The 14165-nt window shown below is 39.8% G+C and overlaps 1 protein-coding gene across 1 annotated transcript in view; it reads right to left on the reverse strand.

The window, feature by feature from the left end:
• Positions 1-14165, reverse strand: part of ATXN2 (ataxin 2) — a 192646-nt gene that overhangs the window by 122648 nt on the left and 55833 nt on the right. Inside the window, exons 2-5 of the mRNA XM_042780579.1 lie at positions 7261-7297; positions 6153-6212; positions 5576-5647; positions 4944-5094 (exon numbers count right to left, since the gene is read on the reverse strand). Of these exons, the coding sequence (XP_042636513.1) occupies positions 4944-5094; positions 5576-5647; positions 6153-6212; positions 7261-7297 (320 nt within the window). The remainder of the gene's footprint in view (positions 1-4943; positions 5095-5575; positions 5648-6152; positions 6213-7260; positions 7298-14165) is intronic.

Here is a 14165-nt window from a genome sequence, read left to right on the forward strand (position 1 = left end):
CATTGTAAACTCAGTGATGGAATGAGCAACTGAGGAGCTCCTGATTGTAAATGTTATCTACCTGGGTTATTTCTGTTGGGAGTGGCACAATGCAATGTTATGGGCAGCTCACTCTCAGGTGCTTAGAATTCTGTTGTTATGACTGGTTGGTTTGGCCACTCTGCCAAGCTCAAAAGGAGGACTCCTAGAGGCAGAACTCTCTCTGACTGCTGGGAAAGAGACGCAAGAGACATGCATTGCTGAGACACCGAGGGACATGCACTGCGGGGGAAGAGACTGTGAGAGACTTGGCTGAGAGACGGTGGGCTGGGAGAAAGACTGAGCGTTTTTTCCTGAATTTGAATTGTAGCCTGGTGCTTCCCTAATAAACCCCATAATCTTTGAGTTCTGCATGGCCACTGCAGCGAATTATCGAACCCAGGAGAGAGGTGGTGGGTGCTTTGGGAGGAACGGTTGGAGAAAGGAGTGGAGGGAGGCAGCATGTCTGGCCTCGCAGGATTAGGCCTTGGGCTATTGATTGTGCTTCTGTCTTCCTCTTGTGGGGTTCTAGGAGGTCAGAAGATGTGGCCTCCTTGACCTTTTTGCACTACTATAAAAAGTCAAGGAAAGGTTTATAGATAGAAGGAAACTTTCTTTGTTGGTTACCAGGGATAGGAGGGAAGGGGAGGGAACAATGCTAGATAAGGGGAGACAAGTATTGATTTGGGTGAAGAGAAGGGCAATGCACTAAAAGTGAGTGATCAACATGGTGGCTCTGAGGAAGAGGAAGGCACAGAAAGGTACAGAAAACAAAGATAAACCCCTTTATATATACAATACTGTGTTGTCAGTGATAAACATTAATCTATGGAAAAAAAAAATATTAATCTATAAATAAATAGATGGGTAGACAGGCTAAGTCATCAGGTATGTCTAGGCTAAAGGGAATTATTTCCATGACCATATAAAAGGTTATAAACAAAAAACAAACTCACTGCCATCAAGTCAGATCTGACTCAGTGACCCTTCCTTGGGTTTCTGAGGCAGTATTGCTATGAAGTAGATTGCCCAATCTTCCTCCCAAGGAGTGGCTGGTGGGTTTGAACTGCCAGCCTTCTGGTTAGCAGTCAAATAGATGACATATCTACATATGTATTTTTATGTACTGTAAGAATGTCTAAATATATAATAGAGCTAACAAAGGGTAAAGTTATGGTAACTTCTTGGCCACAGCCAATCATCTTGAGGAAGTGAGTAGCTGGACCTGTGAGCTCAGGACCATGGTTGCGGGGGACATCAAGCTCACTTGGAATAACATACTACACAAAAACATTTTTCTACATCCTACTTTGCTGAGTAGCGACTGGGATCTTAAAAGTTTTCAAGCAGCCATCTAAATGCAACAATATGCCTCTCCTCATCCAGAGCAAAGAAGAATGAAGAAAACCAAAGACACATGGAAATAATTAGTCTAAGGGACTAGACGACCATATGATCTTCAGCCTGTATGACCATAAGACCAGAACTAGATGGTACCCAGCTACCACTGTCAACCACTCAAAAAAACCACTCAGAAAGGGTTCAGTGCAGGAGATCCTGGATAGAGTGGGAAAACAATGTGGAACAAAACTCAAAATCATAAAAATTAAAAAAAAAAAAAAAAATGACCAAGTTTGCTGGTCTGATAGAGCCTAGTGAGACTCCTGAGACAATGGTCCCTAGTTACCCTCCAGGTCCTGTGGCTTCCAGCCAAATAATAGACAGGTACACAGGGTGAGTATTTACATCAGGTAGATACACTCCTTAGAGCAATCAATCACGGGAGAACAGAAGGGCAGTGTTTACACAGGGAAATAGGTTGGGGGACAGAAACGCATAGGAAAGAAAGACACAGGGAAGAGGAAACTACAGGGAGGAAGTAGGAAGAATGCTGTTATATAGTGGGGAATTGCAGCCAATGTCATGAAACAAAATACGTATGAACTGCTGTATGGAAAATGAAAATTTTTTTTTGGTGAATGTTACCAACCTTAAGAATTTGACAGTAACATTCCAGAAGAAACTTAGGAGACGCTAGAAGCTCAGAAAGAAAATAAATTTCCCTCTTCTTTTAGGAAGCTACAATTAATGTTAATTAATAATATTAGCATTTTGGTTATCACTCTCTCAACACTAAGTCTTTAACAAACAAATCCATTTTGCCATTTAAAATGTAGAAAAGAAGTATTAAAGTGATGTCAGCAGGGATTATACTTGAGGTAGTCTCCAATTTGAGACAGAAAAGGCACTATGAAGCAATGAAGGAAAGCACAAATCCTCAAGGCCCCCAGAGCAGAGCCTCTCATAGGACCTCATCAGATGAAACCCATGGTGCCCATCCTTGCCTTCACCTCAGCACCACATGCCCTGAAACTGGCATCTCTCCCCAGATGACCAAATGTGAATGCCGTGTTAAACTCTTCCTTCCTTCCTTTACTGAAAGGAACTAGAAATCTAAATTGTTGCTGTTGTATGCTGCTGAGTCGATCCCGACTCACAGTGACCCTGTTGGATCAAGTAGAACTGGCTGTAAATTTCATGGGAGCAGACTGCCAGGTCTCTTCTCCCACAGAGCTGCTGGTTGGTTCGAACCACTAATCTTTGGATTAGCAGCTTTAGCAGCCAAATGCTTAGTAACTGTACCACCAGGGTGCCTCAGAAACGTAAGTCTCTAACAGAAAATGCAAATCCAAAAGCAGTACTCAATGTGTTTTTACAATAAACCATGCCAATATATGACCCTCAAAAAGATTTCTCCATACTAATAGGTGGTTCAAACCCACCAGCCACTCCTCGCAAGGAAGGCTGGGCAATCTACTTCTGTAGTGATACTGCCTTGGAAACCCAAGGAGGGGTTGCTATGAGTTGGGTCCGACTCAACGGCAAATAACAACAACAACAATAGTATATCTACAATAATACGTTTATCTCAGAAGAGAAGGAAGCTTCTGCCAGAAAAGTCTTAATAGACATAAAATTCTAAAGACTAGTGCTATTTCCAGGACGCTGAGCTATGGACACAACCGTGGGATTCACTACCCCAGTAGCGTCCTGCCATGCTATAGTAATGGATAGCCTCACCAAGAAACATGTATTGTTATGTGAAAAGGAAAACATATCCATCCTTTATAGGGACCCTGAAAGGTTCTAAAGACATCACTCTCATCTGCATTTTCTTGGCTTTCTACAATGAACCCAAGTTACCTGGACAATAAAACAACATAAAAGTTTAAAGACATTAATTTTGAAGAGGATCAAGCAATGGGCTACGCAAATATCTTAAGGTAACATTTACTAATTTTCCAAATTTCAGAAATGCCAAATTCACTTCAAAAACAAAAATGAAGAACAAAGTATATTGTGAATGGCTGTTACCTAAACGGCCTGGAATCCAAAAGAGGAAAGAACATTTTTGTTGTGGTCACCATTTTTTCCAGAGAGTGCTATGAAGTAAATTCAGCTAAAATTTTATTTTCACTTTTGGCTTATGACCCAAAACCACTTTTTAAATTCTGAAATAGTGAAATACTTAAGAGTAAAGCATAGGTACAATAAGTTTGTTCTTCTGGACATACGTAAGATCAACTCAGAGGTGAAAACAGAACAGGCTTGTTTCCGGGGGTGGGGGCACTGAAGGACTCTTAGACATAGAGCTGTGACTCAAAGACGGACATCTGAGAAGACAAAACGAGAGCACACCGCTTTCGTCAGCACCTCAGAGCAGAGGACCTCACAGTGCTGGCCTCAGAGCAAGCTGACTGGTAGAACCGCGTCCAGAGGTCCAAGAGTAAAGGCCTGAGTTCCTGGGGGCTTGTAACTACCCACTAACAGTACAGAACCATCAGCCCAGAACGGAAACAACAGTTAGTATAGGCTGAATAATAAAATCAAATTGTAATGAATTACAATTCACAGCAAGATTTCTATTTGACTATAGATTTTGGCTCCAAAAAAACCCTTTTAACAATTTTAGAACCCAGTTCAAAACTGCCTACGAGTGGCTTCCACTTGTGACTGAATCCTCAGCATTACACAACATGTCCTCCCAACCCACCACAGGAATGGCCTATTTCCTGTCTCAGTGTATACCTGAAGTGGACTCCATTTTAGCAGAACTACAGAGTGGCTTTTAATTTCTCAAGACATAGCCCCATGTTCCACATTTTTATTTTAAATACATTTGTTCTACTTTAAGGACCAGCAGGCCCTTTCCAAAGGTGAAAGAGAAAAGCAATAAAAAAGACAGCATATTAATTCAAAATCAAAATTCTAAAGAACTCTATATTAGACTATCATTTTCCATCCACACTTCTCGACCTTTCTCTCTTGGTCCTATGCTTTAATTTCTTTCCAGATCTGTAGGCCCATTTATAAACTAAAGGGAGCCCTGTGGCACAGTGGTTAAGCACTCAGCAGCTAACCATAAAGTCAGAGGTTTGAATCCACCAGCCGCTCCTTAGAGAAAGATATGGCAGTCTGCCTCCATATTTACAGGCTTGGAAACCCTGTGGGTAAGTTTTACTCTGTCCTATAAGGTCACTATGAGTCGAAACTGACTTGACGGCAATGGGTTTGGTTTGGGTTATAAACACTGCAGACCAAATGGGGCAAGACATTTTCAGGTGAGTATAATGAGTAGCACTCTTGACCACAGAACTTCAGAAAATCCTTTAAAACAGCCAAGAAAAATAATAACTCAATTATTATTTATGCCACTAACAGTATCAAGTAATTTTCTTAGTAAGTTTTAAATATTTTTCAAGAAAAATGTATTAAGATTCCTACTTTTCTAAAAAATTTTCTTAACCAAGTTATCCTAGGAAACCTAAGTTTAAAAAAAACAAAAAGTCTATATGATCACTGTGGAGTCTTTGCCTGAGTAAATCTAATAAACCAGGATGCACAGTTAGTAAATCAAAACCCACCTCTTCTTGCGTAACTGGAGTCCATGTCTTTAAACTGTACCACAACGAAGTCTGAACATTTGAACAGAATACTCTCCATTATTTCTTCACGTTTGGGCCCTGAACTGGATTCTGTACTTTTCTCATGTGCAGCATCAAGTACCAAATCGCACTAAAATGAAAAACATGAGTAAACATTTTAACACTTAAAAAATAAAATTTGGTAGGAATTCCTCAGCACGGGAAGGTCTTGGCTATTTTTTATGCCTTTGGCAGAAACAATCTACCCGGAGAGAGCCTGACAGTCACACCCTTTCTCAGAAATCTCATCTACTAGTCAGTCATCATTTAAATATCCAGCCATCTCAAAGCTGGCCCTAGCCTAACATGGTCTTTCTTAGGTACATTAACAGTGATGAAGGGGCAAAATGAACTAATTCATCTCTCCTCTAGTCCACAATGCTTGAAAAAGGACAAAATATTTCAGTAACAACATAGATCGTGAAGTCTTTGCTTATACAATTATCAATACACCAGCTTACAGCTTCAGACTGCTAAATCTGAAACTAACAGATACTATTCAGAAAGCTATCTAAACACACAGTTGATGACTCATGGGTTTTTTATTAACAAAAAGGAAGAGTGAATATTACCTTAGGGCTGTACGTTTTAAACACTCCTTCATATACACCTCCGTTCTTCACCTGTACTTCACATTTGGATCCCTAAAAACACACGATTACTTTATCAAAGAAACGGTATGTTACCCAGTCACACGGAATAATTGTTTTCATTTCTAGATCACCAAGTTTCACTCGATGTATTATGTATTCATTGATAAAACTAAAAAAAAAAAAACCAAACAACTCTAAGACATTATAAATACATCAAATTCTCATAGTTCTTCAGGGGGCTCTGAAAGCTTCCAATAGGAACTTAATACTGAAGGTAAACATCTCAGACCCCATCTACACTAGGCGACAAGAAAATAACGCATTACAGAGGACTATCAACTATGTCATTTTGTACACAGGGTTAACAAGAATACTTTTTACAGTGGGCTACAATAGCATGGATAAAGAGAGTTCTAGCCTATTTTTACTAAATCACCCTGACTAAATATAACCTAAGAAACAATTGCTTTGAGAATCAATCATATATATTTTAACTTCATAAAATTGCTTTATACTACTCCCCAGGTAGTTTATTCCCAATAATCCGATAACTTACGACAACTGATGTAAGTATATGAACCATCCTCATATTTGCATAGATTCCATCAAATGAAATCTGGAATATGGAAAGACACTATGAGAAATCAGAATTTATACTTGCATATGTACAAAGTTAGCATTTATTTTGTTACATAACTTTGAGATATGTTTACAAAACCCACACGTATTAAAAGGAGATTTGGATCACTATCATCCTTTGTGCCCTTAGAAAATAGCAGCTCAGGTTTTCAGAGTGAAATCAGTCATACCAACAAACATTATTTTGACTATAAAATCAAGACAAGCTAAGAGAAAAGCACAGGGAGCAAAGACAGACCAACGGTTGTTAGAAAGCAAGGATGGAGGGTTGACTACATTGTGGCATGAGGGATTTTGGGGGCAAGAGAATTGTCCCATTATCTTGTTTGTGGTGGTGTTTACAGGACTGCATCTAGTTGTCAAACCTCACAGACAGACTTGTACAATATAAAGGATGACTGGCCAAAAGGAACCCTGCCTACCTCCTCCCAGTCAGTAGCAGTGCTCAAAGGTCTCATCGACCACACCACTGTGGGGGTGTGTATCACATGTTACGTAAGTGTGTGTTCTCCTGATTCCTAAAAAACAACAATCTGTCCAAATAATGCAAAGTCTTCAATGACAACAGCTTCTCATTTCTTTCTTCTACCATGTGGCACTGTACTTCTGCCCTTCACACCCAGTTTAATTTCAATGATAAAGTTCCAAAATTTAAGACCAGAAGGACCTTTCCCGAAGGCAGAGAGATAAAAGCAATAAAAAAGATACCACATTATTTCAAAATCAAAACCCCAAAGAACTCTGAAAATTCTAGTGCTGATGTTTTACTTATCTTTTGGGGGATTACTCATTTAGATTAAAAATTATGCATGACAAACACTATTTACATTTTATACACAGAGCCATCATCAAAAAACAATACATATAACTAATAATTTTGTGCTAAACTATAATGATCTATAAAAGTTTCTGAGCTACACAATTCAAGGGACTTTTTTCTTGTTTTGCCTTGGCTTTCAGTTTATGGTTAGAAATTATGTTTTAGTTACCATTTTTCCCAAAGAAATAACATTCAGGTTACTCACCGTAGACTGAGGCAGTCCTTTGTTACTGTTTCGACCTCTGAAAAGATGAAATATTATGTTTATTAAATTCAACAGATTTAACAATAAGCTAAAATATTTTTCCAAAATGTTAAAACATGGTATAATTCAAACGAAGGAAGGGCTATGCACTGAGAGGGCTCCTCTTAATACTGAGAGTCAAAGCTGGCTGAGTATGCCTCGCATCTGTGCTGGGCTGGCTCAGAGGCCCAAGGGAGGGATGAAGAAGGTCATAAGAACAAAAACTTAATCAAAATCAAATAAATTAAGAAAAAATAAAAATAGCCTATACTAGAAGAAAAAACTAACCCTAATGATGAATTCATGATAATCTTTACTCCAAAAGTCACCAATCACTCTGTTATAAAGAGCTACATAGGAACAAAATATAAACTCTATTTCTGATGTAACCAACATATTTGACTGACTCTAAGGCACGTGCCCTCTTTTTCCTTGACTCTAAAAATGCTAGTGTGCTTATAAATGCAGAAAAACCTTTGAAGATAAGTTACATAATTCAAAGTCCTTCTACTTGTAAGTGGTAAGTGCCTCTGCCAGGATCTCTATAGCAAGTGCTTTCCCTCCCCCTAAAACAATGTAGTACATACACCAAAGCTGGCTGCCAAGTGATTTCCAGTAAGGTGGATTCTATTTTCAAGGGAATTTAATTATAGAACATAACGCAACCTAAGGCTTGCTCCACTGGAAAAGATTAGGCCCCTTAAAAATCATAAAAACATTAATAAAAAATATGTATTTCTCATGAACATTAGCTACTCTCAAATAATATGGCTGAAATCTCAATTTAGCAAAATAATTACAACCTTCAGATTAAGCCACAAATTAAAAATTCCAAAGGTCTAGCAGTGTGACTAGAGGTAGCACCCAGCAAAGCAGCAATGACCTCGACACCCCAAGTCTAGGTCTGGCTTGGCCACCAACTCCATCAGTATCCATAATTGCTACAGTGCATTATCTAAAACGTCATTTCCAATAAGTTATTAGCCATGTTAAGAAACAGAAAAGTATGACACAGATACTGGAAAAAAAAAACAAGCAACAAAAACTGACAGTGAGAGTAACCAGATGTCAGATTTAATAAAGACTCCAAAGTAACCATTATAATAAATATATCCAAAAACCATGAATAAAGAAATAAGGTATGATGACAATGTCACACAAAATAGACAATGATATAAAAAAGAACCAAGTGCAAATTGTGGAGTTGAAAAGTACAACTGAAAAGAGAAATTCATTAGAGGGACTCAACAGTAGACATAAACTGACAGGAGAAAAACTGCAAACTTGAAGACAGGGGTTATGCAATTCAAAGAAGAAAGCGAAAAAAGAATGAAGAAAAGGAACAGAGCCTCAGAAAAATGTGGGACACTATTAAGTGCACTGATACACATGTAACGGGAGTACCAGAAGAAGAAGAAAGAAATAGAAAACACATTCAAAGAAATAATGGCTGAAAACTTTCCGTATTTATTGAAAAACATTAGTTGACACATCCAGGAAGATGCAAGAATTTGAAGTATGATAAAAAAAAGAATCCCCCAAAAGTCATATTATCATAAAAATACTGACAGCCAAAGACTAGGAGAAAATCGTGAAAGCAGTTAAGAGACAAACAACTGTGACCTACAAGGGAACCCCAATAAAATTAACAGCCTGCTTCTTATGAGAAAAAAATGGAGGCCAGAAGGCAACATGGTAATGTATTCAAAGTGCTCAAAGAAAATAATCAATTATTGTGAATAAAAAAAGCCCCACACCTAGCGACTGAGTCTCCTTATGTACCAGCAAACACTTCACTGGATCTGGTTCCTTGGCTTGGAGGTTTAGGGTTATGGTTTCATGAAACATCCCAGTACCTGGCTTAACAAAGCATTTAGTGCTTATGTTCTACCTCCCAGTTCCTTGTGTAGTGCCTGGGGTCTTAAAAGCTTGCAACTAGCCATTCAAGGTATGGTTAATTGGTCTCTGGTAGCATAGTGGCTAAGACACTTGCCTGCTAACCAGACGGCTGGCGGTTCAAACCCACCAGCCACTCCTCGGAAGGAAGGTTGGGCAATCCTACTTCTGTAGTGATACTGCCTCGGAAACCCAAGGAGGGGTCGCTATGAGTTGGGTTTGACTCGACGGCACATAACAACAACAACACTGGCCTAGACAACAAAAGGAGAGTCAAGATGCCAGAAGAATGTGCAGCTAACTGCCTCCGGGATCAAGTGTTTCCTCGGACATGAGACAAAATACAATAAAATCCGTATGGTACCATTACTGAACATTTTGATCCAAGATTGTGCAGCAGAATCCTGATTAATAAAGGGGAAATGCATACAGAATTTCACGATCTAAAGGACTCTAGATTTTCTGGATCCCTGGAGACTAGCTGAAGCCCTGAAACTACTGCCCTGAGATCATCTTGAAATTTTAAACCAAAAATATCCCTTGAAGTCTTCTTAAAATCAAACAAGAGTTTAGCTTAACTAGTGAAAAAGGTTTGCCTTGAGCTCTTTTAAGACCTAGCTATATGTAACTTCCAGTAAGATGGAGGAATAGGCAGACAAGCAAACAGACCCTCTTCAACAAAGAAAAGAAAAACCAACTGACAGACATACAGAAGATAATCCTGGAGCCCTGAGCTGTGAAAGGAACTATACAGAAGTGGATTAGGCACCAACTAGTGGAAAAACCTGAACAAAAACAGTGAGTACAGAGAAAGTCAGAGCTGCGGACTGTCAGCTACTCTGATAGGACCAACAGCCCGAATATTTCCAAGTGGTGCTGGGACCTGAGAATTGACCTAAAGGTTAACCCTGGTCACCAAAGGCTGCAGGGACAACTGTTCTGGTGGCCTATGTCTAGGAAGAGAAACAGCAAGGAGGGAGACAACCTGAGCTGTTGACTTTCCGCTGTCCAGAGGGCGCAGTCATTTTGATTGTTTACACACAGCAACCATTTTGGATATTTAAAGTGACCAACGGTGCGAAGGAAGGTTGGGCAATCCTACTTCCGTAGTGATACTGCCTCGGAAACCCAAGGAGGGGTCGCTGTGAGTCGGGGCCAACTCGACGGCACATAACAACAACAACAACGGTGCAGCCATTTTGAATGTTTATAAGTGGCAGCCATTTTGGATTTTTAAAGTGACCGAGGGCACAGCCATTTTAAATGTTTACAAGCAGCAGCCATTTTGGATATTTAAAGTGACTGAGGGTACAGCCATTTTCAATGTTTATAGGCAGTGGCCATTTTGGATATTTAAAGTGACTGAGGGCGCAGCCATTATGACTCTTTACAAGTGGCAACCATTTTGGATTTTAAAGTGATAGCATCCTCATTCGGATTCCAGGGACCTAGAAATAGGCTCTGTTTGCTCAGGGCGGCAGGGACATATGAGAGGCTGACAACAGGAAAGGAGACAGGTGGTGAGTGTGTTAGTGCTGCCCACTAGCAAACAGAGGAGCACAGCACTGTACCCTGCTTGCATAGATAACATACAACCAAAACAAAGAAAATGAAAATCGTGGGCAAGCCACTCCAACATACAATCACCAATTAGACATAAACATAAAAATGTCACAATGCCTTGGAGACAACAGAGCATCACAGTCCACACAAAGAAGCAAGATAAAGCAGGAGAAACAAGGGACCAAGACAAAGACCCAAAATACATCCCTGAGGAAGATGCAGCATTGGAACTCCCTGATAAGGAATTCAAAAGAATTATATTTATGTATCTTCAACTATTTGAGAGACAGAGCAAGGAAAACACAAAGAAAATTCTACAACAAAATATAACGATACAAGAACAAAATGACAAAATAAATGAAAAATTAGAAATGATACAAAATCTACACACGATATCCAAAAAATTAATACTGAATTTTTAGAAATAGATAAGATGAATGGGCAAAGGAGCAGAATTGAATCAATGGAAGACAGAATTAGATTGAAGGCAAATACCTGAACACTTCTTTGGAAAGGGATCAATCAGAAAAAAGAACAAAAAAAAAAAAAAAAAATATGAAGAAAGCCTAAGGTTCATGTGGGATACCATCAAAAGGAATAACCTACATGTAATTGGAATTCCAGAACAGGAAGACACAAATAAAACCAGAGAGAAAATTGTCAAAGATTTGTTGGAAGAGAATTTTCCTGGTATGATGCAAGATTAGAATATATCCATTCAGGAAGTCCAGCGGACCCCAAACAGGATAGACCCCAAAAGAAAATCACCCAGACATATCATCATCAAACTCACCAAAATCAAAGACAAAGAAAGAATCATGAGAGCAGCATGGGAAAAACAAAAAGTTACCTACAAGGGGCAACCAAAAAGACTAAGCTCAGATTTCTCGAGATAAACGATTCAGGCGAGATGACAATGGGATGTTAAATATAAAACACTGAAGGAGAAAAATTTCCAACCAAGAACTGTGTACCCAGCAAAATTGTCCCTCAAATGTTGCTGTTGTTGTTATGTGCCGTTGAGTCGGACCAGACTCATAGTGCCCCCTCCTTGGGTTTCCGAGGCTGTATCACTACGGAAGTAGACTGCCCAACCTTCCTTCCGAAGAGTGGCTGGTGGGTTTGAACCACCAACCTTCTGGTTAGCACTCAAGTGCCTTAAGGCACTATGCTACCAGAGCTCCTGTCCCTCAAATATGATAGTGAAATTAGGACATTTCCAGGTAAGCAGAAATTAAGAGAATTTGTTAAAAGCAGACCAACCTTTCAAAAGATGCTAAAGGGTGCCCTTTGGATAGAGAAGCAACAACAGCCAATGACAACTGACCATTAACACATACGATGATATAACCCAGCAACTAACCCAGCTATGAAGTATCCAAAGTAAATAAGCCTACAAGATTGTAAACAGGAAAATCAGAGACATCAATTGACAAATGAGGACAACTACAAACCAAAAAGAGGGGGGAAAAAAACTGTCGTTACAGAACTTCTAGATGGTAGGGAAGTCAAGACAACTACAAGATAGAACAGACTGTTCAAAACTTGGGAAGAAAACTATAAATCACAGGTTAACCTCAAAGAAAAATTATAAACCTTCACATCAAAAAAGAGGACCAGCATAAACATTCAGCAAATACTGAAACAATAGCAATGAAGGAAGTGATAACGTGATTCATAAACAAAACGAGCTCAGCATAGAAAATTATACGGAACAAAGAAATCGACATCATGAAAAAGCACTTAACAAAAATGACAACAACACATTCATACTTGCCGATAATTACATATCTGGCAAGGGACTTATCTCTAAGATTTACAGCAGAAGAGTGGATGACCAGACTATGGTACGTACACATAATGGAAAGCTATGCAGCACTAAAGAATAATGTAGATTATGCTGAGTGAAATAAGTCCATCACAAAAGGGCAAACATTGTATTAGCCCATTATTGTAAAAGTCAAGGAACAGTTTATACATGGAAAGAAATTTTCTTCATTGGTTACCAGGGGTGGGAGGGGAGGAGAGGGATAGGTAGAGATAAGTATTGATTTGGGTGAAGAGAAGGGCAATGTACCAAATGTGAGTGATCAACATGGTGGCACTGAGGAAGACAGAGACAGAAAGAAGTGCATGGGAGCCACAGACAACAAAGGTGAACCCTTCTGCACGTACAGCCTTGCGTTGTCAGTGAAGGCAAACACGGGTATATGGGTGGATAGATGGGTGGGCAGGCTGAACTATTAGGTATGTCTATGCAGCAAGGAGTGTACCCAAGACCATGTATAGGGTTGGCAGATAATGGTTCTATAAGTGTATTTGTATGTTCTGTAAGAATTCCCAGGTGTATAGTAGAGCTGACAAGGGACAAGGCTGTAGTCACTTCTTGGTCACAGCCAGCTACCCAGAGGGAGCGAGTAGTTGAACCTCTGGGCTCAAGACCATACAGTCGCAGGGGACATCAAGCTCCATTGTCATAACATACTACACAAAACATTGTTCTATCGCCTACTCTTGCAAGTAGCGACTGGGATCTTAAAAGCTTGCAAGCAGCCATCTAGATGCAACGAGGGGTCGCTCCTCATTCAGAGCAAAGAAAAATGAAGAAAACCAAAGATTCATGGAAACAATTAGTCCTAGTGACTGGTACACCATGTGATCCTCAGCCTATACGACTATGAGACCAGAAGAACTAGATGGTGCCCAGTTACTGTCAACCACGCAGAGGGGGATCTGTGGAGGAGATCCTGGATAGAGAGGGAGAACAATGTAGAACAGAACTCAAAATCATTTGGAGAAAAAGAAAGGGGGGGGGGGCGGCTAGGTTTGCTGGTCTGATAGAAGGAACCACTGAGACTATGATCCCTAGCTGCCCTTGAGGTCTGGAAGTGAACCCACACCTGTGGCTTCCAGCCAAACAATAGACAGGTATATGACTTGAACATTTACCTGAGGTAGATACAGTCCTTGGAGAGACCAATCATGGGAGAAAGAAGGGCTGTTTATGCACAGGGAGAGAGCTCAAGGGGCAGGAGTGCATGGAGGGATGGACACAGGGAAGAGGTAACTATCAGGATGAAGTAGGAGGGGAGCTCTTGCATTGGGGTAAATTGTAGACAAGGTCATGAGACAACATGTGTGTGAACTGATGCATGGGAAGTGAATTTGCTCCGTAAACTTTCAACCAAATCACAATAAAGGAAAGAAAAAAAGAATAATGTATAGTCTGCAAAACACCGCATAATATGGATGAACTTGGAGGACATTATGCTGAGTGAAATAAGTCAATCATAGAAGGACAAATATAGTATTAGTTCGTTGTTGAGAAGGGTCAAGGAAAGGTTTACATATGGAGGGAAACCTTCTTTGTTGGTTGTCAGGGGTGGGAGTAAACATTGAAAAAAAAA

The sequence above is a fragment of the Orycteropus afer genome, unplaced genomic scaffold, assembly GCF_000298275.1.
Source record: "Orycteropus afer afer isolate SDZICR_OR568_19922 unplaced genomic scaffold, OryAfe1.0 scaffold00048, whole genome shotgun sequence".
NCBI classification, from domain to species: Eukaryota; Metazoa; Chordata; class Mammalia; order Tubulidentata; family Orycteropodidae; genus Orycteropus; species Orycteropus afer.